This window comes from Hydra viridissima, unplaced genomic scaffold (assembly GCF_058129835.1).
Source record: "Hydra viridissima isolate aposymbiotic clone 2 unplaced genomic scaffold, HvirCarnegie_v1 scaffold_10, whole genome shotgun sequence".
NCBI lineage: Eukaryota > Metazoa > Cnidaria > Hydrozoa > Anthoathecata > Hydridae > Hydra > Hydra viridissima.
In genome coordinates, this window is record NW_028324309.1 from 15796754 (window position 1) to 15824368 (window position 27615).

At 27.9% G+C, this 27615-nt stretch overlaps 2 protein-coding genes and 1 long non-coding RNA gene across 4 annotated transcripts; 2 read left to right on the top strand and 1 right to left on the bottom strand.

Moving 5' to 3' along the window:
• The first annotated feature begins 216 nt into the window (after positions 1-216).
• On the top strand, positions 217-18985 carry LOC145182021 (phosphoinositide 3-kinase regulatory subunit 4-like). Of its 2 annotated transcripts, XM_090099971.1 has the most exons (30): positions 217-402; positions 1149-1193; positions 1350-1550; positions 1973-2057; positions 2152-2477; positions 6225-6348; positions 6459-6534; positions 6651-6747; positions 6868-6971; positions 8919-8971; positions 9148-9378; positions 10806-10955; positions 11077-11373; positions 11725-11859; positions 12399-12536; positions 13645-13736; positions 13844-14011; positions 14310-14481; positions 14563-14643; positions 14742-14859; positions 15005-15062; positions 15481-15540; positions 15747-15877; positions 15976-16060; positions 16171-16277; positions 16512-16622; positions 16838-16963; positions 17627-17784; positions 18113-18288; positions 18385-18985. In XM_090099971.1, the coding sequence occupies exons 1-30, from the start codon at positions 311-313 to the stop codon at positions 18578-18580; spliced, it is 3993 nt and encodes a 1330-aa protein (XP_089956097.1). In that variant the 5' UTR covers positions 217-310; the 3' UTR covers positions 18581-18985. The 2 variants fall into 2 exon arrangements, with proteins under 2 accessions (XP_089956097.1, XP_089956098.1); XM_090099972.1 differs by lacking the exons at positions 217-402; positions 1149-1193; positions 1350-1550; ... (5 more) ...; positions 6868-6971; positions 8919-8971 and having other exon boundaries at positions 9303-9378; positions 10897-10955.
• Positions 18986-19199: 214 nt separating this feature from the next.
• On the top strand, positions 19200-26438 carry LOC149883353 (uncharacterized). Its single transcript, XR_016456291.1, has 2 exons — positions 19200-19291; positions 24860-26438. It is a non-coding gene; the product is annotated as an uncharacterized LOC149883353 (long non-coding RNA).
• Positions 20105-23614, bottom strand: LOC149883354 (52 kDa repressor of the inhibitor of the protein kinase-like). Its single transcript, XM_090099973.1, has one exon. It carries the CDS (start codon positions 22736-22738, stop codon positions 20138-20140), a length of 2601 nt encoding a protein of 866 aa, XP_089956099.1. The 5' UTR covers positions 22739-23614; the 3' UTR covers positions 20105-20137.
• Positions 26439-27615: the final 1177 nt, after the last annotated feature.

The window sequence follows — 27615 nt, forward strand, 5'->3', positions numbered from 1 at the left end:
TATCACCAATTAAGTTAAATAATTTTTTTTAACCTCTATATTCTTGTAACTGCAAAAACATGTTTTCTAAAATATAGCTCTACTTATCACACATTACCAAAGTTTTTCGTAAAGTGAATGCAATATAGAATTTTAAATTCATAATACTTATAGTTTATTAGCATATTAAACTAGTTTTTGTTTTTGCTGAAACTTTTTTCTTTCTAATAATTTAATGTTGTACAAAATTGTTCTGCAACAAAGAAAGTTAGAAAACTTTTACATAAGAAAAAGACAAAAATAATAATAATAAAAAAAATATAGTATTGCAATGGGAAGTCACTTGTCTGGTATTGCACCTGCACAAATATTAAGTGCAGATAATTATTTCATGGAGTTGCCAGAATTCCAGTTTGAAAGCAGGTAAAAAGATATTTGTATGTAATGTATGTATGTATGTATGTATGTATGTATGTATGTATGTATGTATGTATGTATGTATGTATGTATGTATGTATGTATGTATGTATGTATGTATGTATGTATGTATGCATGCATGTTTGTGTATGTAATGCAATTCAGTTAATGTATATAAATTAAGTCAAAAAAGTCTACATATATCGCAACAAAAAAACTAAAAGTCTATATATATCGCAACAAAAATTTTATTTATAAAAAGGTAAACAATAAGAAGTGTATGTATAAATAAATGACTGTACATAAATCACAGCACATTGAATTAAATTGCATTATATATACAATGCAAAAATTTTGTCAAAATTAACAAAGCTATAATAAATATGGTTCTGATTTGAAATTCTAATCACAATAGTCTAAATCAATATGATAGCGAAGGGTACATGATTTAAAGATTCAAAATTAAATTAAGATTTTCGTGGGGCTACTTTTGTATCATGCATTGCCTATAATCCTATTTTGTTGTTTTATTATATATTAAAATACATTATTTTGCTATGTACTTGTGGTTTAAACTGTGTAATACAGAAATGACTTTGCCTCAAGTACAATCTTGATGTAGACTTTCGTAACGGGGATTTTTTAAAAAATGCATGTATGTATAATTTATGTACTAACTATTATAACAATGTTGAAAAGTAAAAAAAATTTCAGATTGTGTAAATATTTAAATAGTGTTTATAATCTTTTAGTTTAGGAAGCACACGATTTCTGAAGGTTGCAAGAGCCAAGCACAAGTAGGTTTTTTCAAATAATTCTACCTTGTAAAATGTTAGTAAGAAAACTTATCAGATAACTTTTGTTTTTTATTTGCTCTACATCTTATTGCATATATCTTTCAATATCAAGTTGGTTATACTTTTGAAATGTTTAGGATTGAAATTCTTTTTTAGGGAGGGTTATGTTGTTATTAAAGTATTTGTTATTCATGATCCATCTATACCACTGCAGTCGTATCAAGAAGAGCTATCGAGAATAGCAAAGAGTGTGTCAACATTTCCAAATATTCTTCCATTTCAAAGATCTGTGCTTACTGACCGAGCTGGTCTACTCATCCGTCAGTTTGTGCATGACAATCTCTATGATCGAATTAGGTGATTTTTTCATAATAAGTTAATTATATACTAAAAATCATAAAACATTAGATTAAATCAGTTCTGCATCTCAGACTATGATAAAATAAGTTTAGTGTAGTTGATTGACTGATATTTGTTAGTATATCAGTAGTTAGCTATATGTTAAGTATTTGTATTACACAAAACTCTCACAAAAGAAAAAAAAATATTTTTATTGAAGTGATTTAGAGTTCCCTTGGTTTTCTGCTTTTTCTTAAAAAATTGTAGTGATGTTTGAGCTTTGAAATAGTAATAATGATGATAAAAAATTAGCACTGGTTTTTAACTTGAGTTCCCTTTAAGAATTAAAAAAGAATGTGAGAACCATGTTCTTTAATTCTTTAATATTTATTCACATTTATCATATTTTTTTTTGTTTTATCATATTTTTCATATTTCAGTACACGCCCATTTTTAAGTATTGTTGAAAAAAAGTGGATTGTTTTTCAACTGTTATGTGCTTTAGAGCAAATGCACTCTGTTAAGGTTAGATTTTGCTGTTTTTAATTTTTTCTGATACTTTCTTTTTTAGTACTATCCTTTCTGTATAATCATACAGCCTTGGTTTGTTTATATTTAGGTCTGTCATGGGGATATAAAAACAGAGAATATTATGGTCACAAGTTGGAATTGGGTTCAGTTGACTGATATTGCAAGTTTTAAACCTGTGTTTTTACCTATAGATAATCCTGCTGATTTTAACTATTTCTTCGATACATCTCGAAGAAGGACCTGCTATTTAGCTCCAGAAAGATTTATTGATTCCCGTACAAGAAATTTAGATATAAGTAATATTAATTATGATACTGAAAACAGAAAAGAACAAGCTGGCCCTATGCTTCCTATGCAAGGTGTTCCTACTCAACAGTTTGAGCTTACTGAAGCAATGGATATATTTTCAGCTGGGTAAAGACTTTAATTATTTTTACTATTGTTAGTATTTTTAATATTATTATTTTTATACATGTTATTATTAATGTTGATATTGTTACTATGGTTATTGATGCTCTACTATTATTTACCATAGTAAAAGCTTTAAAGGTATTATTTAAATAAATATGGAAAAAAAAATCTCAGGTTGTGCATTTTACATTTAAATAAAATAGATAAAAAACAATACAACTTGCACTTGTTTTTATGAAAATGAATAATGTTGGAGTTCAGTATCTGCTTTAATTATTGACAATGCAAAAATGGTGCTGTAAGTAGAATCTGAGGTCATTATAGATAATGCAGATAATGCATAAACCTGGATTAGATGTATTTCAGCTACTGCAAGATCAAAGAAGTTAACAGACAAGGTAAGAGTGATCACGATACAACCGACTTATTTCTGTAAAAATGTCATATCATAATCCCCAGAGATTGTGTGAGGCTCTACATTTTTCTAGCTTTGAAAAATTAGGAAAAGATGGCCAAAGTTCAGAAGATGATTTGATTCAAATCATTAATTGATGGGCTGCAATCTCCCTGATCAGAGAGTTAAAGCTCTTGAAATACTACAAAATGGAAAATTGCCTAAATTAGGATCATGTTTTGAATTTATCAGGCAGCTTGAACAAATATCTTTTAACATAAATAATATAAGTTAATAATATAATAATATAAAATAATATATTTAACATAAACACCATTGAGAATGTAGACCACCCTTCAGGTAACTATATTGATAAAAATATAGAAAAAAGTCCACTGTAATGAAATAAAAATTCATGAAATAGAGAATGATAATGCAAATAGTTTTTTTAGTCATCATGAATAACACAAACTCAGAAACTAATGTTAAAATAAATGACTACAATATAAAAATGCAAGTTGATATCAGCAATCAAGCCACAGTTATTTGGGAATTAATGTCTAAACCTAGATTTAAAATATATTATCTTCGCCTGAAGCAGTTTGATGATACAATTAGAGTTTTAGGGGAATTTGAGAAAACATTCGAAACTAAATCTAAAATAAATTTTGTACAAATTATTGCTTCAGATTTCTGAAAGAATCATAGTTTAATTAACATGAAGTTTTGAAAATAAATGCAATAAATTAGGTTAACAGTGTGTAGCCAGTTTTTCATGGTTAGTTAATTGCAATGAAAATATTAAAAAATGGCAAATGAATCCTTTTCCTGATTCAGACCTCTAATGATAAAAAGGAACTTTAGGAGTCTTTTATAGGGTTAGTAAACTTTAATGGCTGACACATTAAAAAATGTACCGAAAAATTTTTACCATTTAATAAATTGATGAAGAAAGGATTTATTTTTGATTAAGAAAAGGGCAAAAGCCAATATCTTTCCATAATGTGAAGCCATAAATATAGTATTTTATTGTCAACGAACAAAAAGTGACTGGATCTGCGTGGCATTTTTTTTGGGATATACATATAATGATTGTGAGAATATATATTTTGTGTTTATGAATATGAATGATATTGGCATTTAAGTCTGCCTTAATTATTTATGAGACAACAGAGAAAAAAACCTTTGGGGAAAAAAATGTTTTATCCATAAATTTGTCCACGAGTTTTTATGTATTAAGTAGCTGGGGTACCCATCTTTGCTCAGGGATTTGATATGGTTTTGTGTGATAGTTAGAATAAAAGGAAAACTTTAAAATATAAGAAGGTCAAAAAGTTTAATTAAAAGCATATTCTAACTATTTACAGTACTTGTTTATAAATTATTTTTCTCTCATTCTGCTATTTAGGGTATATATGTATAAATTTTTCAAATTTTCCACTCAAGAGCAAGCTACATATAGTTGACCATGAGAGAAGGAGTCTTTTGGGTTGATACTGTAATATATAAGTTTGTCTTTCCACTTTATTAATTGAAAATAATAATAAGTTTGTCTTTCCACTTTATTAATTGAAAAACTTCAATTTCATTGGAAATTTCAATCTTTTAAATTGAAAAACAGTTCAGTACAAAACACAGATCAGTGGTATTCTGGGGATAAATACTGTGTTCCCTTTGTCCTTTCATAAGTTCAGCTTTAATGATGTTATTTGATAGCTATTTGACAATCATCTTCGTTTCATTACATAATTTTGGTGAGCTCAGATTTCTGTGTAGTTTGGTTGGAAATCTAATTTTCAGTCGAAAACATTGTAATTGCATTCCTGGTACTTGCAAACAGTTTAAAAATTTTGTAGAGAAGTTTAGACTTTCTTCAATGTTTACTATCATTTTGATCAATTTGTATACTGTCTCCTCACCAGGAATTTTTTCACACTTTATTTTCAATTTACATACAGTCTCATTCTCAGTCACACTTTATTCTCAATTTATATATAGTCTCTGTATATAAATTGAAAATAAAATTTCCTTGTCTGCACTTCTTTTGTACGGTGATACTTTCTACATAAAAGTATTTACATATTTTATCATATACGTTTTATCACCACCATTCTTACTTTCATGGTGGCTTGCATTTGCAGTCTTTTATTATAAAATTGTATTACAGTTCTTGATCTTCAATTTGTTCATTTTATTGTTATTTGGTTGCTCTGTTTTTCACAATGCTCCTTCTCATTGATTGAGAATGTAAATGTTACTTTTTTTGACTGTTTCTTTTTTTTTTGCTTTTTTTGGTTTTTGCTGTTTTGCTTCAAAACTGGCAAGATGCTCTTTTATTTTTTGATCTTGTAACAAAATATAAATTGAATCAATTTTTTATTGCAAATATGATAGGCACATTCTAGACACTTTTCACATTTTATTTTCAATTTATATAAAGTCTCGTATCAGTTTGACTACTTACACTTTACTATTTGTTTTTATTCACTGCACTACTTTGGAATTCTTAATTCTCTTTCAGTTCTACTCTTTGTCACTGGTAAGACGTTGAGAGTTAACCTAACCCACCCATGCAAAAAAGACTTCAAATGGCCCACAATGTTCCAGAACATTCCACAGCATTTGAGAGTGTTTTAAAATGTTCTGCAATCAAAATGATGTTCCTGAATGTTCTAAAATGTCCTGAAACATTCTAAAATGTTATAGAATTCTCTTGAGTGTTCTGGATTGTTCTAGAAATTTTTTAGAGGGCACAATCTCCCGGCCTTTTATCTTCAACAGTATGCCCTTCAGGTAAAAATAGGAACATTCTTCATGGATGGGACATAGAGGGCTACCACACCATATAACTCCCTTGATTGTACCAGAACTCCATTATGAGTTTTAGTGGATTGCACTTTCTACTTTTAAAAATATATTGATTTTTAAATTTCAACTTAAAAGGCTTATATTGGTGTATCTGTTCCAGTGCAGCTAAATGACTTATATTTCTATATTTGTATTGCTACAGCTAAAGACTGGTTTGGTGAAATTAACCCTAAAAAACTCTATTGCTCACTTTTTGGTACTTAAACCTTTAGATAATTTTTGAAAAGGTTTAAACAAGTTATTAAAAAATTTAAAAGGTGAAGTTTCTTTTCTGGGTTGAACTTTCTTAAAAAGAAGTTAAAAGTTCATGAATCAAATTGTCGTACATCTTATTGTTAATTTTGATTTGCAAAATTTTATTTCAGAAATCAAAGTTAAAGTGAAAAATTTTTTAAAGTGAAAAAAAAAATTTTTTTGAATGTTTTTAAATTGTATGGAAAGTTTTTTTTGGATGTTCAAAATTCAAAATTCAAAAATATGATTTTTAGATGTGTTGTTGGAGAGTTGTTTTGTGATGGAGCTGGATTGTTTGACCTATCCCAACTACTTGCTTACAGGTCGCAAGACTTTAACCCTGAAGTAAAAATACTAAAAATAAATCAAAATATAAAGGTAACAAATTATGTATGTTTGAATGTGTGTGTATATTTTTTTCTTTCTTTTTTTCTTCCTTCAACATATCTTACATTAGATCTTCAGCTCCATTCAAATTTTTTCTTTAGGATATGGTTATGCATATGGTACAAATGGATCCTTCAAAGAGATTAACTGCGAAAGAATATATGACTAAATATAGAGGTTTTTTTTAATATTACAGTTACTACATTTATACAAAAAAAAATTTTTTTTTCTCAAAAAGCTTTTTCAAATTGTTTTATAGTTTTTGTATTTTTCTTATTTGAATTTTTTTTTAGGATCAATATTTCCAGAAGAGTTTTACTCCTTTCTTAAAAACTACTTATCAGCGTTTGTTGGATCACCCATTATGACTGCAGATGAAAAGATTGCCAAGTATTGTTTGTTGCTAAAAATTAAATTGTTTATTAAATTTTTTAATTGTTAATTAAAAAATTTAATTGTTTCAATACTGATTTTTTTTTTTTTTTTTTAATTTTTTTTTTTGATTTATAGATTGGTAAAAGATATGGATTTAATTTGTAGTTCTTTATACCATAAACCAGAAGCAGAAAATGTTAGTGCAGAAAAAGATGAAAGAAAAGTTCCAGAAGCTGATAGTATTTTTATTTTCAATTTAATTCTCTATTTATATTTATACTTTCAGATTTTTTTTTGAGTGTATAGTCAGCTTATTAAAAAAGATTTTTTTTTTTTAAAAAAAAAAAAAGATTACCAGAAGACAGCAAAAGATTTAAATTTTGTCAGAGATCAAAGGAGAGTTAGCAAACATGAAATTCCAAGTTTGTTAAAAAAAAAAAAGGGCTATCAATGAAACTTAAATGAAACTCTTATTAAGCTTTTCTTTTTCAAAACTTCGATTTTTCTTTATCAAACATAATTGCTTGTTTTTTTCAGTGAAATAAAGTTAGTTGTCTTTAAAAGAAAACTAGTTTTATTTAAATGAATAGAAATACAGAAAAAAGCACATAAAGTCTTTTAAAATAATAAGCTTATTCTTTTATTTAAGATGTCGTTCTAAAACTTTTACTGTCCTTTTTTATAAAATAAAGTACTCAAAGTGTCAGAATTCAAAGTGCTAAACTCAAGTTGCTACAACTACTAGTTTATCTTCCAAAGGATTTTTAAAGTCAATGTCTTGATAATCAAGAAATTGACTTTAAAAATCCTTTGAAAGCAAAACAAGAAGCAGTGCATAATTCAGTAAAAAATCCTTTGAAAGCAAAACAAGAAGCAGTGCATAATTCAGTAAAAAATATGAATTGACATGTTTATCCATTTTGATCAAAAATTTTAAAAGAAAATTATCAAGGGAAAGTATTTATTGAGAGATAGATTAGCAGTAAATTTCAAAGAGAAAATATATTTTTGCCTAATGTTTTAATTCGATTGAAGATTGTTAAACTACTATTTTTGTCAGTCAGAAAATAGAAAAACCATATGTATGGAAAACTAAGGAGGTGGAGTTTTTAATTGTCAAAGTTTTTTTTTTGTAATTTATCTAGTATTACATTCGAAAATGTGTTACTATGATTGCTTGTGAGATATAAAAAAAGTATAAAAAAGTATAAGAAATATTTTTTTACTTTGAGAAAATAGTTGCATTACATTTATGTACTCTTAAAATGATTTAAAGGTATTGTTTTTTTGTTTTAAATTTTTAAAGTGTTAAATTAAAAAATGTAACTTTTTTTTTTTTGTCAAAAAATTTCATTTTTAGAGATTGATGCCAAAATTCTGTTTTGGAACTTAAGCTGATTTGGGATCAAAATTTCTGGATTTCTAGGGCTGAAATACTTGTCCTTATTGTCTTTTCATTTACAATAAAATTTAAATATTTTCATTTGAAATATACTACAACAAAACATTTAAATATTTTCATTTGAAATATACTACAACAAAACATTTAAATATTTTCATTTGAAATATACTACAACAAAACATTTAAATATTTTCATTTGAAATATACTACAACAAAACATTTAAATATTTTCATTTGAAATATACTACAACAAAAAAAAGGTAAAACCTAAAATATTTAAAAGTAATAACTGGCTAGATAAATTATCTTGGAACTTTTTTGTCACATATGATAGCGTTTACAAATTCCAGTAAAAATTATTGTGTCAAGTTTCACACTGAATTTAACACTAAAATTCAGCATTTTATTTTTATAATAAATTTATTGCTTAAAACAAAAAAATAGATGTTTAACTTAATTATCATTTAATGTCCTGGAAATTTATTACAATTTACTTTTTCAAGTTAATTTAATTATTATAATATATTTTTTAAGCTGATTAAACTATTATTAATTTTTTTTTTTTTTCTATTTTTAAACTATTAATTCTTTCAAGCTGATTTAAGAAGCCAATACTTTTTTTTAAAAAAAAAAAGTTTTGGTTTGAAAAATATGTTAATTTAAAAAAATATTGTTCTGTATATAAATGTAGATTTATAATTATCTAAATCTCTTTATAATTTAATAATTTTTAACTTAATAAAATTTATAATCTTTTTTTTTTTGTTATTATTTTTTATCATAGATTGCTTCGTTATGATTGTTTCTTTGGTGATCTCATGCGTTAGAAATCTTAAAGTAAAGAGCTTTTCTACATTTTTATTTTATTTTTACTACTCTCAGCTTTTAATACTTATCTAGGATTTTGTAATTACTTAAGTACTTGTTAAATTTCTTTAGTGTTTAAAATACACCCTGACCTCCTAAGCTCTAATCTTCTTTTTCCTAATCTCTTAATACTTTTTTACTTCTAGTTTTGTTTATCGAAGCTAAATGCATTAGACTTGCTTCTAAGATTGTCCTTTTATGTGACCGATGAAATCATCTTGGAGCTGATTCTTCCTTACATGTTCTTCCTTGTGGCAGATTCAATTCCTCGTGTTCGTGCACATTCTATTACTGCTATTACCAAGTGCTTGCAAATTATCACAGTGCTACCTAAGAATGAAGCGAATATATTTCCTGAGTATATTCTTCCTAATTTGGTATGTGATTTTTCTAATCATTAGACCTCAAAATTTAAAAAAATAGTTTTTTTAACAAAAATAGTTAAAAATTTAGGGTTAAAAATTTGTTTTTGCTGTATGAATTAGAGTACTTGACATGTTCTGACTAGCTCACAAAAAGTTGAACATTTATCGTCTAACTTTAGTTAAATTAATATATTGGTAATTCAAATAATAAATGACTTTAAAGTTATGGAAAAAATGAAACTGTTTTTTGGGGTAAAAAAAATTTTTTGAGACATTCAAATGTCAAAGTTTAAATTTTGCATAAAGCGTTTTTGACAACCTTTTTTGATTAATTAAACTAATTTAAGTCATTATACTGTAATCATAGAAAATCATTACAGTTTTGAAGAAGAGAAAGCAACAATTACTGCTGTATTTCAAAAATATAAAAAGTATGAAATTCTTTCTCTAAAGGTAGCTTTGCAAAAAGTTTCTGAAGAAATCTTATAAGTTTATGCTGTCTCCAAAAATTATGAAATGCCAGAGCAAATGATTAGTTGGCATTTAAATAAGCAACAAAATGGAGAAGGCTTAAAGAAAACTGGTTCTGAAAATTTGTTAACTGAATTTCAAGAAGAAATATTGGTTGAAAGTTAAAAAAGGATCTTTTTTAGACATCCTCACAGTTTGACAATTCCTATTGGTTGAAGTTTTCTTGGCAGTGGCTTTCAAATTTTATTATCAGGGGTAACATATTTTTCAAAATGTTTATGACAGTCTTGAACCAATTTTTTAAAACACCCTTAATGACATAAAGTTTGAGAAAAGTCCATTCGATAACATATTTAAAATTATTTTTCTTTTTTCTACAGAGCAATCTTTGTTTCATCCCATGTTCAGTTACTACAAGAAAGTTAAATGTACATTATTTACAACGCCTTGTTCCAGCACTCAATTAAGATTTTTTTTCAAAAAAATACAATTTTTAATAATAAATGGTATTCTCCACTAGCATTTGGTATTTCATTGAGCACAACCACACAACAAAATTTGACAATAAAAGTTTTTATTTTCACATTGTTGTATTTATGTCCATACAATAATACAAGTTCCAAATTGTAAATTATCATAAGAAATACCATTAAAATTAAACATGAAGGAACACACTAAAAAATGCAAATTAAAAGAAAAATTTATGGTTGTGCTATTTCTATGATCACCTCTGTGTTTTAAGTTTTTAGTGAAATTTTGCATATTTTGAGACAATTTGAATTTCATTCCTTTTTTCATTATTTCATCTTCAATAAGATATATTTAATCCAAATGTTTCTTCTTAAATTTTTGCATTTTTTCCATTAAGAATTTTGTAATGGTCTTTTTGATACTGCAAAAACAAGTTTTCTACCTTTAGTACTTTCCCATTTTCCTTTTTTTTTTAAAATGTTTCAAATACATTTTAGAGTCAGCTTGTTAATGATCCTGAAGTTATAGTCCAATGTGCATTTGCAGAAAATATTTCATCTCTTGCTGAAACTGCTCTCCGTTTTTTAGAGTTAGCCCAACTGAGTAGTATAAACAATAATGACAGAGATGATCAAATTCAATTGCAGGTTAATTTTGCTTAGTTTAATCTCTTTTTATAGTGTTTTACAAGCTTTTTTTCTTTTTTCTCAATCCCTTCTCTTTTTCTCAGTCTAATTTTTGCAAATGCAATTAATTATTGATGTTTAGGTAAGTTATGATGCAGAGCTACATGCTTTGCATGAGCTCATACAGAATAAAGTTGTTGCATTGCTCACTAATTCTGATAGTGTTGTCAAACGTACTCTTATGGAAAACGGACTCACTCGGCTCTGTGTATTCTTTGGAAGGCAGAAAGCTAATGATATATTGTTGTCTCATATTATAACATTTTTAAATGATAAGCATGATTGGCAGTTACGAGCAGCATTTTTTGACAGTATTGTTGGAATAGCTGTGTATATTGGCTGGCATTGTTTATCTATTCTAAAGCCTTTGTTACAACAGGTAAGGGTCTATAACTCATATTAATAAAAAGAAAATCTGTAGAATTCAATATATAATATGTATGTTAAATTTAAAAAAGCTTGATACACTGTTGATAGATCACTAAAAGTTGTGTCTAAAAGTTATTGATAGAAACAACATCATTATGAGAGCCATTTTATTGCTTTTATGAAAAAAACTCAATTCAGGCATTTTTTAATGACAAGTGAATATTACAAACACAATAAGTCAAAAAGTACAGACATCTTTACAGCTTTCTTAGTCAATTTTTTGTTGTGTGAACAAAAAGAAAAATGTTGATTATTGAATTTATGTATTGTTAGTTTTCTGATTTATTAATACTTTTTTTAGGGTTTAAAGGATGCAGAAGAGTTTGTTGTTGTTAGAGCATTACAGGCACTTACTTCATTAGTTGATCTTGGGCTTTTGCAGAAACCTATTATAAATGAAATGCTTGATGATGTGGTACCTTTTGTTTCTCACCCGGTAAGAAAAACAAAAATTACTGCTTGGATGTTATAAAAAATAAATCCTTAATTTTCAAAAGGACCATTTTATGTTTCTCCAAATTAAGCAAAGTACAACCTTTCATTTGTTTCTTTTTTAACAATTTAAATTTCAATACAAGTTTAAATGAAGCAATTTTTTATTTTTAATTCCACTTAAAAAAATTCCTTGACTAAACTAAAGAGTTGTAAAACAGTGTACTTTTGCATAGAATGCAATAAAAGTATTAGAAAATAAAATAATAATATTTAAATATCTGCTTAACCTAAAATAAGGTTCTTTCAATTAAAATTCTTTTTTTGGTTTTGTTAAAATGATTTTGCATAGTTTTTATAGTTTTTTTATAGTATTGTAATAGTTATATGAGTATAATTAGTAATAGTTGTAATTTTGCAAGTATATATGGGTCACCTGATGTACGTTTGCACATAAAACTTTGATTATAAGTTATTTACCTGGATGTTCCTGCATAAATAATTTGAAAGACAATTTTTTATGAATATACTTGTATTGTATAGAATCAATGGATACGTTATGCTTCTGTGGGATATATTGTTTCATGTGCCAAAAAAATGCCTCTAGTTGATGTACATTGTGGTTTGATGCCTATGGTGCTACCATATTTAAAACAGCCAATAATTCAACTGGACAATCAGGTTTGCTTTTGTGATATAAATTACATAATTGATAAGTTCAACGTTGTTGTACAGTGAAATACTGTTAAAGTGTCTCTTGTGAAGTTAGCAATCAGCATTGCTGGTCTTGCTGATCATCAATGTAAATTTGTTGACTTGCTCTATCTGTTGGTTTTTATCTTTTAATGACATTCCAATGGTTTGATATAAAAACCCATCGGAATGAAAGTTTCCTAAATTTTGTAATTAACTACGAAAAAACTTTTTTTTTTAAATGTTTCTTAAAAAATGTAAGCAGATAAAATTGTGGAAAATCAAAATATAACTCAGATGTAATACATTAACCCCTTAACTGCAGTAAATGGTAATCAAGATGTTTTCTTTAACTAGAATACAAATACATATTTGCAAACTTAAAGAAGGTAATAATAATTTTTTTAGTGTTACAAAAAAAAGGCAGTAAAATTGTAAGAAATCTTTTTTTATGTGTTTTTGAAAACTATAACAAATTCTTAAACTTCTAAAAAATAATAACTACTTAACATATAAAAATAAAAAATGTAAAAGTTTTATACCTTGTATCAATAAAATTATTTTAAGTGTGACAATTTTTAAAGCAAGCAGTAATATTACATTTAAGGCATCTTGATATCTTATATCAAACACATATTTGTTGCAAAAAAATCATATCATACTACTACTTCATCAGCTTCTACTACTACTTCATCAGATTTAAACTTCCTAACTTTTCCAAAATATTCTTAAGTAATAATTTACTAAGTTCATATGATAAAAACCAATTATACTAAGTTCATATAATAAAAACCAGTTTTATTAAGTTCATATAATAAAAATCAATTATACTAAGTTCATATAATAAAAACCAGTTTTATTAAGTTCATATGGTAAGTTTATCTGTAATGTAAGTCTTTTCCCTTGAGAACTGTTAAAAAATGGTGTTACTTTGTAAAATTTTTTAAACGTAGAGTAAATATATTAAGTGTTTGTTTGCCAGTATACAAAAAGTAGTTCCATATATTATCAGTCTTTTACTCTTATGCACCAGGTTGACTTTTAAAAAACTGCATAATTTTTATGATGAAATAAAATTTTTCATATTTAAATTTAGACTATTTTGCTCAGTGTTCTTGTTGATCCCATTCCACGCACTGTGTATGATTACATTATTAGATCACCTCAAACTCGTATTCTCCTCTCCAGGTACTCAGTAGTCATCGTTTTTTTTTTTTTTTTTTTATCTTGCAATTGTATTTTAATTAACTAATGTTAATCAAAATATAGTTGTTTTAAAAAAAAACTTATTTTAGGTTAGAACTTCATCACCAGGAAAATAGCACTATGTTTAACCCTTCAAATGAGGACCCCTTGTCTCAAATTACTAGAAAACTGAAATCACAAGGAATGACTGCTGCAATAGAGAAAAAAATTGTTCGGCTTAAGGATATCATTTTAAAGCTTAATGCAAACAAAATCAAGTAAATAAATTTTTTTCCAATTAAAAAAATACAAAAGTATTTTCAGGTTTTTTTTATTGAGATTATATATTTTTTATTATTTATTATGTATTATTATCATTTATCATATATACTATATATATATATATATATATATATATATATATATATATATATATATATATATATATATATATATATATATACACACACATAAATATATATATATATACACATAAATATATATATATATATATATCAGTTTTTTGTTTTCTAAAAATTAAAATATTTTGTGTTTTATTAATAATCAAATTTTTAGTCCTGAAATGCAGCAATCGCAGGACTTCGTTTTTCCAGGGCTGCTTGACTTATCTTCACTGAATGTTATCCCAAAGAGTAAAGAGATAGATTTAAGCCGTATGGCAGACTCCAAAAATGATGTAAAACCACAAACTGTGAAGCGCATTTCAAAAGTTATACAAACTCAGCAGGTAGGTATGTTTATTTCATTTTTTTTAAGCAAAGATTCAATTTTTTAATTGATTGAGCAATAAATAATTTTTTTTTGTAAGGGCACTCAACATGTATTAACAATCGTTGAACCCTGCATCGAAGATATCAACAATGATTTCGAAGATAGAGGTGCTCAAAAGGTTTGCATGTATTATATTTTTTATTTTATTTTCTAAAAAAAAGCAGAAATTTCTTTGTAATATAAGTAAAATTATTATTGCAAATTTGTTTTGTTAAGTTTGAAGAACAATTTTCTCGCTCTCCAAATTCAAATATTACTGACCAAGCAAAGTTTGCGCAATGTAAACAAGATGTACAAACTCTCTCAATTTTCAAGTGTGAACAATATGTATCTGGTAGGAAAGATCACAATGTAATATTTGTTCTAAATGTCGTTAACATTTTAAACTTTAAAGAATGAATACTGTCTACATGATGAAGCTTACACCTGGTGCTTAACTCCTGAATTCTTGTATATTAAAATTATTTTATTTCCAATAGATGTCAGGCGTAAAAATCTGCTGAACTCCCTAACTGAGAATAAGGGAAAGCAAACCGGGTGATTTTTTATTTCATAAATTTATTTGAATGTTTTTAACTCTATAATAGGTACTTTGAAGGAAAGAGAAATATGGTTTGTTTTTGTAGAACATTAGATGTAGAACTAGATTTCTTAATGTCACTAGCTGATCATCTGTTTTTATTAAAGATAAACTCCTGTTTCCTCTCTTTCTGATGAAACTCTTTGTAGATGAAACTCTTTTCTGATGAAACTCTTTCTGAAATTTTAATAAAAATATTTGAAAGCATAATAAATAGGCATAGATTGGAAAAAATCAAAAGTATAAAACTAAATTTTTGTAAAGAAATTATTTTAAAAATAAACCGAAAAACTTCTTAAAGGTTATTATTACTATTTTAAAGGTTATCTTATTTGTCTAAGAAAAAATTACTATTATATATTTTTTTTCTAATAGATGGAAACCCAAAGGTCAGTTGGTTGCTCATTTGCATGAACATAAAGCTGCTATTAATAGGTTTACTTTACTTGCTGATTTTGACTGAAATGAAATTAGATTAACAATACAATAATATTTAATGCGTTAGTTTAATGATAACATATATATTTCAATTCTTCTATGCACTATTTATATGCATTATGTATGTGTGTATGTTATATATAAGATATGTTGCAGTTGAGTAATTTTTAATTTTTATTAGCTAATTTTTTAATAAAAATTAGAGTCATCACTAATGAAGATTATAGTTTTTTTGCAACTGCTTCTGATGATTCTACAGTTAAAATTTGGGATACTCAGAAACTTGATGGAAAAGGTTGGACAACACGTTCAAAGTATACTTACACCAAACAAGGTAATTTTTTATATGAAATAGTCATTTGTTAGTTTCAAAAATATATTTTTTACTTTTTAGGAGTGAATATTTTTTAATCTTCAATTTTACTCTTCTAGTTGGTAAAATTAACTGCTTGACATTTTGTCAAAACTCCACATCATTAGCATGCTCTTCTGATGATGCTTCTATACATGTGTTCAGGTTTGTGACAATTATTTGGTACATGCTATTTTTGTTTTGTATTATAAAAAGGTGTTACTAGTATATTTTTGCATACTCTTATATTTTTGCAATCCTATGTATATGTTAAGGATTGATGTTAATGGTGCTTCTGGAAATAATTTGCCTTTAATGATTGAAAAGAGACTAGATTTTCTAGAAGATGGGTGTGCTGTAGATATGCAATTTTATGACACAGGTAGGTTCTATATTATTATTTATTGCAATTTGTTTATCTTAACTTAAAATTTTCATAACCTTTAAGAAGTTTTTCGGTTTATTTTTAAAATAATTTCTTTACAAAAATTTAGTTTTATACTTTTGATTTTTTCCAATCTATGCCTATTTATTATGCTTTCAAATGTTTGTATTAAAATTTCAAATGCCTTCTTAAACCAAATTTCAAACACAAAGATCATGTTTTTGATTTCAGGAAGTCAGTGGATTATTACATATGCAACTGTCCATGGTTTTATGTGTGGTTGGGATTTGCGTCAGCCAAAAGAGAAATATGCATGGAAACTTAAAAATGACATGATGTTAGGTATGTAGTTACTGATGATAGGTCTAAATTCAGTAAATCTGACAGGGAATAAAATCCAGTTTTTTTTTTCTGGAAACATAAATTTATTTTGAAAATACACAAAAAAAATTTTTGAAGTTTTTTTTTTCAAAATTGTCTCAGTTAAACTTGTAAAAATTTCTGGACAAAAATTTTTTTTTTTTTTTTCTCTGAACTTTTCCTCAAACTATTTTCAGGTTTGATTACAAGCTATGTTATTGATCCTCTTCAATGTTGGATAACTTGTGGAACTAGCGATGGAGTGTTAGTGTGTTGGGACATGCGATTTCAACTACCAATTACGAGAATCATTCATCCTAGAAGTATTAAAAGTTTTTTCTTTTTCTTTTGCGTTTGGTTTTTTTTAAGTTAACTTTTATATATTAAAATGTTTGTAAAGATTTTTTCTTTTGAGAAAAAACTAACAGAAATAATAGGTTTTAAACTTTTTTTTCAGTCCAATGTGTAAATGATTTATCCATCAAGGCCACTTATGTTCTGAATAATTACCAGAAGTTATTTTTGTTCTTGAGAAAGATATTCATATAGGGGGGCCAAAAGTAATTTTACCATTTAAAAATGAAATAACTTTTTTAATTTTAATTTTGTTTTTATATTTTTTTTTAACATTACAAAGTACAAAATAGAGATTTTTTTGGCTTAAATATAAAAGACAGCATCTCTCAAATGACCTCTGTTTACCTGATGTTTAAAGTAAAATTCAATATCTTAAGGTCTTGCACATTGTCATCTCAATTTACCCGTAATTTATTTCAAAATGGCATATTTTAAAAAGCTGAATAAAGTCTGTATACTTATATACTAGCCAAAGAGTTGTTTAACCTTTAATTGGTAAAGTGAATTTTGGCCCATCTGTATTTTAGTTATTTCAGGTTGTTTTTACTTTTACTTTTTATTACTTATTAAAGTTTCAGTTTAAAATCATTTTAAGAATAATCTTGTTTATAGCATTCAACAATATTTAGATGCTTGTGTCCGAAGACTGACATGTCATGCCTTAGAATCTTCATGGGTTGCAGCATCATTTCAGGGAAATAATGAAGTTTCCATGTGGGATTTAGAAACCTCTGCAAAACGACAAACGTTGTGGGCCAGCCAATATCCTCCTTTATCTAATTCTCAGGTGTGTTTTTAATTCTCAGGTGTGTTTTTAATTCTAAGGTGTGTTTTTAATTCTCAAGTGATTTTTTCCAAGTTAAGTGGTTAAGCATTTTAGCGAGGTTCTCTGTTTTTTCCTTCTTTAATTTTTATTTACGGACCATTCGAGCTAAGTGTACTACAATCACCTCCTTTAATAAAATTATACTATGTAATACTTGTTATAAACAGTCGCCTTAAAAAAACAATTAATAACGAGCTTATAATGTTTTCAATAAAATCCTTTCAAAGATCGTGATGTTAAAACGTTTTAAATATAGTTTAACAAAACAAATAGACTACTTATTTCTTAGGTATCTAATGACACTGTTCTTACAATGCGTTCTTTGCATCAAGGTTCAAAAACGTTTTTCGTCACTGCAGGAACGGATAAAAGAATAAGATTTTGGGATTTGAGAGAACCAGAGCTATCTGGGATCATAGTTGGATCAGCTACTGATAACCTAGATAATGTTGAACTTAGATACAAGTATTTTTTGTTTGTTTAATGTTGAAAAAAAAATTATTACATTATAAATATATATTATATTTATATTTTTTTTCGTGTATTCTTTTTTTTTTTTAGTAATCGTATGATTGATGGAACAGAAGTTATCTATGAAACTTATGAAAAGCGTCGTTTAAACTACGAAGATCGACCTCGTAAAGAAGAAGCATCAAGTGGTCATCACGATTGCATAACTGATATTGCAACTACGAAATTGCCTCAAAACTTTCTCATCACATCTTCTATGAACGGTGTTATAAAAGTCTGGAAATAGTTTTCTCAAACACCTATAAATGGCGTCATAATTTTTCTGGAAATTTAAATTTGAAGGATATAAATATAAGGATGTTTTTTCCTTTGGCGTATGAAAAATATAAAACAATGACTATACTAAAAAATAAAATAATTTCGTGTATTGTATACACGAAACAAATTTTCTATTTTCAACTTGTTGTTGGAAAGTTGGCCTTTTGTTCTTAGATGACAAATGAATTTTTTACAATTTTTTGTTTTATTTCTGCTTTTAAAAGACCAGAAAGAAACAAAACAAAAATATAATGCCTTGCTTAGTTAATCTCAAATCTGTGACTAATTAATTTATACTAGTTGTTTTACATTTAAAAATACGAAATTTGTAAACTGAAACAAAATTTAGAGTAATAAGAATTTTCTATTTATTTACACCCTTTTTTTTTTTTTTTTCTATGTCGAATATTAACAAAAACTACTTTACATTTGAAGCTTAAACGCTTGCAATCAAGATGCCTTTAAATAAATTTACAAAGAACATTACTTAACCCTTTGTTGCATTCTGTCCAGTACACTGGACACTGTGTATTCTGCTTTATCGGCTAACTTAGAGAGTATTTTATTTGTTACAAGCATGAAAACATGTTGATAAACAAAAAATATATAGAAAGTGGGCCGCGTGAGTATACAACTTATATTTTTTCGAGATAGCGTTTCAGAATGCTTTAATCACAAAGTATAAAACTTATTTTTTTCAGAGTTTTTGTTGCAGGATAGAATGCTGGGAAATTTTTTTGGCTTTTACCTTTAGATATTCGTTTGATACTTGCATGCAGGGGCGTGTACAGGAATTTTTTTGGGTAAGTCGCAATTTTAACCCCTCCCCAAAAATGTTAAATTTTAGCATCCCCCCCACCCCCCACTTCCTCATTGACAAACGCATATGAAGTAAGACGGCTTAGCAATCGCCCGATATTTTATCGCACATGATACTAACCATTATCAAGCATCATCGCTTCGCACGCTATCTATTTTTAGAAGAAAATGATGATAACCATAGTCAGCACCAACGCTTAACAATTACACACGACCTATTCTTATATGAAGCAAAAATAATTCTTAAAAATCTCTGATATCGCACTTTTTTAGACTTAGGGAGAGCACGCATGAAGTAATACACGCATCGACTTATTTAGGGAGAGCACGCAAGGAGGAAATGAGTCAACTTAGTTGATTCGTATACTACTCTTGGTTTGGGATATTTGCGACACTGTTCCTTATCTACTGTTTGCGAAATTAGGCTTTTTTAATACATTTGACGTAATATGAACTTTATTTTTCGAAACTATAACTTCGGCCCCCCTCCAAAAAAAAAGTTGAAAACCAAATAGTAAATAAACTGCGGGCTATACTTACTGTACTGTTCAATGCCAAATAATGTTTTTACAAAGATGTGTGGCTATGAAAATAGCCGTTAAACAAAGATTTTTTTCTTTTTAAGATAATACTTTTATATTTTTTATATATTATATTTTTGTTATATATTTTTTTAATTATTTTATTTTATATTTTTATTAAAATTTTATTTAAAACACAACCTACGATTATTTATAGCAAACTTATTTATGACTTTTTCAACATCTATAGGTATCTCTGTGTGAATATTCATTAAAGCTAAACCATTTAGGCGGTCCTCTACCATTGTGCTTCTTTTATAATCTTTTAGACGTCGAAGTGAAGAAAACGTTCGCTCACATTCACATGAAGTTAAGGGTAAGGTAGCAAGTAACTTAAGACAAATCTTAATGTTTTCAAAGCCAGGAAAATTTATTGCTTTTAATGTTTCGGTAATATTAGACGGAAGCTCATTTTTAAAATTTACCCAATATACTTCCCACAGTTTAAGCTCACCTAATAAAGCGAGTGGATTTATTAAGTCTGTTATATAAAAGTCACTGAAAGATATGACATGATCTTTCCAATTAGTATCACTAGAACACTGAACTTCTGCAATCATTTTTGAAGGAACTAAGACAAGTGCTTTATAACACTTTAAAGTTGTATCATTAAACCTTGTGTTTAACTCAGTACTCAGATGGTCTAACAAAGGAATAGTGATAACCAATTTAAAATAATGAGAGACAGATTCAAAAGGAGTATCAGCTCTGTTTTTTGAAATAAATGAAGTTCTAGGCTTTTCTTCTATAACATTTATCTTGGATGCAATTTTTAATGCTTGTTCATAGCATATTTGATGGTGTTCATCAACTATATTTCTAAGAGAAGACACAGCATCTTTTAATGCCTGGATAAGATTCAAACCATTATAAATATCATTACTTTTTGCCTGCAACAATCGTGTAACTGGAAGAGTTACATCAAAAACATTTCTTGTTATACAAAGTGCAACAATAAAATCAAAACCTGTTATTAACTTCAGTAAAGAGGAAGCAGAAGTAGATGTTGTATGATTAAATGTTTTATTGATATTTAAGGACATTTCTTCAAGACAGGAGACCACAGGTATAAAAAGCTCTTGAAAAGTATCCATGCCATGAACTTTATCAATCCAACGTGTTCTACAAACATCTTTTAACTTTTTTTTGGAAGCTAATGGAGTAATTTTATCAATATGCTCTTCTAATTTTTGTTGCCTGGTTGGAGAAAGATTAAAAAAGTATGATACCTCTTTTACATGAGCTAAAAGGTTCCTGATAGACTGCACATTGCATGATGCACAAATAGCTAAATTAAGTCTGTGGCTGTAACAATGAGTAAAAATAGCTTTTTCATTCAAATTTAAAATACGAGCAGACAACCCTTTAGTATGTCCAGCCATTGCTCCAGCACCATCATAAGATTGTCCTCTACAATTTATAATATCCAAGTAAAGAACAGACAAACTTTTTAGTAAAACACTAAATAAACCTTCGCCAGTAACACCATTTGAACAATGTATAAATTTAACAAATTCTTCCTTTATGTCTAAATTAGAATCAACAAATCTAATAACCAAAGAAAGTTGCTCTTTATTTGAACTGTCTGAAGCTTCATCAGCAATAATAGAAAAATATTGAGACTTTTTGATTTCTTCTATTATTTTGTCGGTAACTACTTCTCCGCAACATTTTATCAGCTCATTTTGAGATGTATTTGATATGTAAGATGCATTTTTTTGATGATATTTTAAATGATCTTCAAGAATTTTATCGCCAGCTTTGACACGAAAATGAAGTAGTTCGATGAAATTTCCTGCAGTAGGACTAGGAGATTTGCTTCTACCAGGATAAAATTTTGAATTATCTCGATGACCTCTTAAAGGAAGACCAAGGCGGCCACATAGAATAATTGTTTCAATAATTGGTAACAACAATCTACGATTTTCAGAAATCTGTGATTGAATTATTTTTTGAGAGGTTATATCAATTGGCTCTGCTTTAAAAGACCAAAATGATGATAAAGAAAACAAAACTTCAGCAGTTTTAACATGCAATCCTTTGTTTCTGCAGGTTAGATTATTATTATTTTTTCCAAATACATGTTTCTTAAAGTGAGCAGAAGCATCATTCCAGTAGTTGAATGGTTTACTGAATAGCCTTTCTACTATAGTACATTCTGAAGGAAAGCTGTGACCAAAAAGTACACATGGCAAACAGAAAGCACCATCAAATATCTTTGAATAAGTAAGCCATGGAAATTTATTTATCCATGCAAGTTGAAAGCTACGTCCATTTGAATTTTTAGGAAAAGTAAATGTTTTACAAGGTACAAACACAGATTGAACTAAATGTTGAACTTCAGAATTACTTAAAGTTTTAGCAACACTGGAATAACTAGCATAATTAGAAACCAAATAACCAATATCATAATTATAGGAAGGGATAGAAAATGGTATAGATTGAGTTACTTTACTAAAACTAGGTATTGGTATTTGGTTGCAAAGATGCAAAGATTTATTTTTTAAATTAGATTCCATAAGGTCATCATGATCTTTGGATTTGTTATGAAAAGTAATTTTAGCCTGTAACATCCTGTTACTTTCATTGGAAGCTTTATGTTTCAAATTGTTTTTTAGTACTAATGGAACATAATGATTGTGTTGAAAAGGGACAGAAAAATCATTTGAAAAACTTTCACAACAAAAAAGAAGATATAAAGACTCGTAATTTTCAAAAGAGGTCATACGGGGATAAATAATTTGGCCAAATAATAGTTTGTACTTAGTAAGGCCATTATCTGGGTAAAGACATTCTATTTTTTTTCCACATATGCTTGATAATCCAAGAACACAAAGGAAAGAGGACCAGTTTTTATCGTTGCAATTATGAACAGCTTCTTCTTGTACTAACTCTGCCTTCCTTTCTTGTATCTAAAGAATTTTTTGATACTGACAACGACAGAATGTTTTTTAAACAAGGAAAAACATTTCTATTGTTACAAAAAACAGATTGAAAAGATGGATGGTTTGAGTAGAAGTCTGCATTTAAGAAAAGCTCGATTGATGTCAATAATCTTAAATCATTTACTACAGAATTATTCCCAGTGATGACTAATGAGATAGAACTGTACAGACAGTTTCCAGTTGATTGAGACCTGATATGCACATAAAAACATAGTTATACAATTACATTTTTCAATTGCAATGTTTTCAATAAAAAATATTTTTGTAAGAAAACTAGTTCATTATTGTTATTTTTACATTGGATTTAATATAAAGATAAATTTATAAATGTTCAATAAAAAAAGCTTAACAATAATAATAAGAAAGCTTAAAAATAATAAAAGAAAGCTTTACAATAAAAAAAAAATCACTGAAACGAAATCAATATTTCTACCTCAAACAAATGAAATTGCCACAATGTTTTTCTGAAAAAGTCTTTGGTAAAAAGGTGTCTAAACCTCTAATGTTTTCTACAACATTCATATTTGGATGTTTGTCTTTAAAACAAGAAATATTTTTTTCCAATCTTTCTTTCCAATGGACTAACTCCGATTGGCATTTTGTTTGGAGAGCTATTTGAACTTGAGAATTAGTCAACATTTTAAGCAAATAATTAAACTGTTTAAATTTTAAGTTTAAGAAATGTTTTATAAACACATACCAAACAGGGTGTATGTATCAAGGGAAGTCCGAATTTAATTTATAATGTTTAAAACCCTTTCTATCTTTTTATATTGATCAAAATGCAATTAATTAAAAAGATACACAGCTTTGTATAAAATAATTGGGGATGTCGATTGATATATTTTAATATATGCTTGTTGTTAATTATAGTATTCTCCTCCTAATAATAAATATCAATAGAATTTGATCAAAACTTTACTCAGGGTGTGATAAGAAGAGGAAGTCCAAAATTTGTTTTCTAAGAAATAATAACTTTTATTTTTTTTTAATTAATAAAAGAAAATATTTAAAAAATGAAGTACTTTGTAACTTAATAAAAAAAGGTATGTCCATTCAAGTTTCTTATTCATTTGTTTAACTCAAAAATTAAAATAACCTCCGTTTAAATATATAAATCGTTTTTTTTTAATAAACTTTAGACCGTTCTCGATTTGACAAGCACTATAATAAAATACCAAACCGTAAATCTAACTGTTATCCCGGATTAATAACTTCTTACCATCCGCTCGAACAATTTACCTTGTATAGTTTGCTTAATTATTGCTTTAGTTTGCTATAATTATTCGCTCTGTTTGCTTTTATCTACCGACGCATCATATTTATTCAACAAAATATTGAAGTTGTGAAAAAATATATATATATTCATATTTTGGGTATGTCCAGCGACGTAGCAGACATCCCCTAGACACGCCCCTGCTTGCATGTGGATACTTTTTTTTGTAATTTTATTTACTATAAATATAAAAATTTTAACTTCTTTCTATCTAAACTATCTAACCATTTTAAGCTCTTTCAAGAAGCTATATATTTAAAGCTTTTGATCATAACTAATTCTGTTCAAAATGCCAAGCAAAGCAAGAAATAAGGAGGAAAATAGAAAAGTTGCGTGCACGCTTCCTTTTTCCTATAAAAGCGTCATTATTCTGACTGATATGCTCAATGAGAGAGCCAAATACATTCTCCCGAAGTCAATAGATTTTAATGATGCATGTGTCCCATTAGGCATTTATAATATGAGCCACAATCTGTCATCTCTATATGACTTTAATAAAATCTCCTTACTTGGTGCACTGACTAGATAATCACCCATCTGAGACTCAGTAGCATCGAACTTACTAATGGTTTTCGTGAATCTCCACTGTATATGGCGCACTGTAGGAACTTTTTTTTTTTTTTTAGATTGTTTTATGAAAGATAATTTTCCACAATAACAACAGAAAACATTGTAAAAATTTCAAATGCCAATATCAGTGATGATGAGTTAGAAAACAACAACAGCGAAATGTGTGTAACAGAGTCATAACGATGAAGTAATAATTGGTGACAATGAGCTGTCTGATCAAGATCCTGTTGCCTTTCAATTACCAACAGTATTGGATATAACACCACAATTACCTATCGAATGGTCACTGACGAGCGATAATGATGAATAGGTTGATGTGAAAGTTTCAAAAACTGACGAATAAAATATTTTGGTAAAGCCAAGAATTAACTTGACAAATAGAAGTTTACCTATTAGGTTTTTAAGTCTGTCTACATTTGGCATGTATGTAATTATTGAGAAACGTCAAGCATGTATAAAATGTCTTAATCTTTAATGATTGATATCTAAGAAATACTTGATGTGGTACATTACAACAGTGTTAACTTGATATCCAATGAATAAAAAATGAATGCAAATTAGCGAGTTTCAAATTAACAAGTTTCACAAAGTTTTCAGTTGATGAACAAGTGATTCTTTTCAAAGGAACAATATCTTTCAAAAATTGTCCTTTGCCATCAGAAAAAGATTTTTAAAAAAGGCGGTCCAAAAGCTACTGCTGAAATTTTTTCAAGTAACAAGTCACTGGTTGTAATCGCATGGTTTGATAACAAATGGGTATTAATTATATGAAATTTTATTAAGACAGATCCAGTTGGAGACCTGTGGGCAGTTTCATCGCAAAATTCGACCATAGTTAATTGTGTCTCGACTTGTTGTCTAAATGTGTAACTCATACATGGGAGGAGTCGATTAAGAAGACATGTTTTTGGCTTTATACTGCGCCAAATATCATTCAAATAATGGTATCAGTAAATTGTCTTCCACCTCATCAGTGTGCTGTCAACCCATCAATAATAGCATACATCCAACCGACATAACTTTCCTAACAACCTGATAGCAATTTCGAGTTCACTTGATGCAATTTTATAATGATACTTTGTTTTATAAGTACTTAAAAAAAAACAAACGCAGTTATGTATACAAAAAATAGTTATTTTCATCAACAAATGGGAGGAATTGGTAGTTATGTAGACTTTTAAAATAGTTTCTGCGTCTCACCAAGTCTTTAAAGTGACAAGCCAAAGTTCTGTCAAAGTCGTGTCAAAGCAAATCAAATTCCTGCTAATGTGAGAGATGGTATAACAACCATTACCGATTTTGATGGACATATTACTACTGGCCAATTCTGACGGACATTCTTAATACTATTGGCGGATTCTGACGGACATAACAAATATTATTGGCCGATTCTGATACCTAATACTGTGCAGTAAAAGTAAAACAGTTGCAAAATGAATGTTTCGATGCAGTAAATGTAAAGTTTACTTATGTGTAAAAAGACATGTGTTTTTTGGAATTTCATAGAGCTGTTTAGTTTTGTATTTCTATCAACTTAAGTAATAGTTGAACTATGAGAATGTTGCAGGTGTTGTTAATATTTATAGAGAATATTACCAGTTCCGTTGATGAAAAGAAAAATATGCATTGAAATTGTAATTTTTTGATGTTTTATGGTCATAGTGCATAATGTCCAGTATACTGGACAAAATTTTACAGGAAACTGGGGCCAGTTATAAGAAAAGATAGTAAAGACTGTTTCATACTAGAATTGCTCATGTAAAATTTCGTTAGTAATAGTTTACTAAACTTTTATATATTTTAAACTTCCAACCTTGAATCCAGTAAATAAGTTTAAAATGTCAAGAAAGAACTCGTTTATCGCATTACTTAGTCGCTTAACATAAGTTTCAAGTATTTTTAAGCTATAACTGTGTCGTATGCCTATTACTATTTCATATTATCGTGTGATTTGTTATTAATTACGTTAATGTTTTAAGCAGCGCTTGGTACATAACGTTTTTAGTATATTGCCGAGTGTTTAGGGCTGTTTTTTATGTTCAGAATTTTCAGAAATTCAGCATTCATCAGCATATCTAGAACAGCTAATACTGCAGTTCAACGTATCTAGAACTGCAGACGTGACGGAAAAACGGATATGCCATACCCGGTGTTGCTCTACATCAGCCTCCGCTAACCTAAAACTATTAGTGTTAAAGATCTGTAACAAATTTATTTGGGTTTGCATGTTCTAGCAAAGTCAGGCACTACTGAGTCACTAAGTCCTAATAATAAACATTTATGTAATTTTTTCTCATGATCTTTTACACTAGCGAGTTATTATTTACATACTAAAAGTATTAATAACAATTTGTGAGTAAAATAAGTCAATGTCCTGAACTACAGCATGTGCTTAAACGCGTGGTCAGGTTGCCCATTTAAGACAGTCAGACAGCTTGGATCTCAGTGCTTTTTACTTAATAAATCGAATCATTTTTTGGTTTATTTATGATGTTATTTGAAATTTTAAATTGAATGAACAACACGATGAAAACTTTCATGGACTTAATCGAGCGATTACCACAAAAAACAGCGATTACTTCATTGTGAGCTCAGCAATTTCCTTTTTTCTTTTCTTTTTTGAATAATTTGAGTGTGAGAACGGGGATTTTTTTCTTCCTCGGCAAAGTGTGAGGCTGTGTGAGAGCGAAGATAGTGTGAGGACAGGGATTTTCTTTCATAAATGTATAGCGCCGAGATTATAAGCACGTGGGTGGAGAAGATATAGTTCAGCATTTGGGGAATGAGTTTAGTTATGTTTGGTTACTTGAGG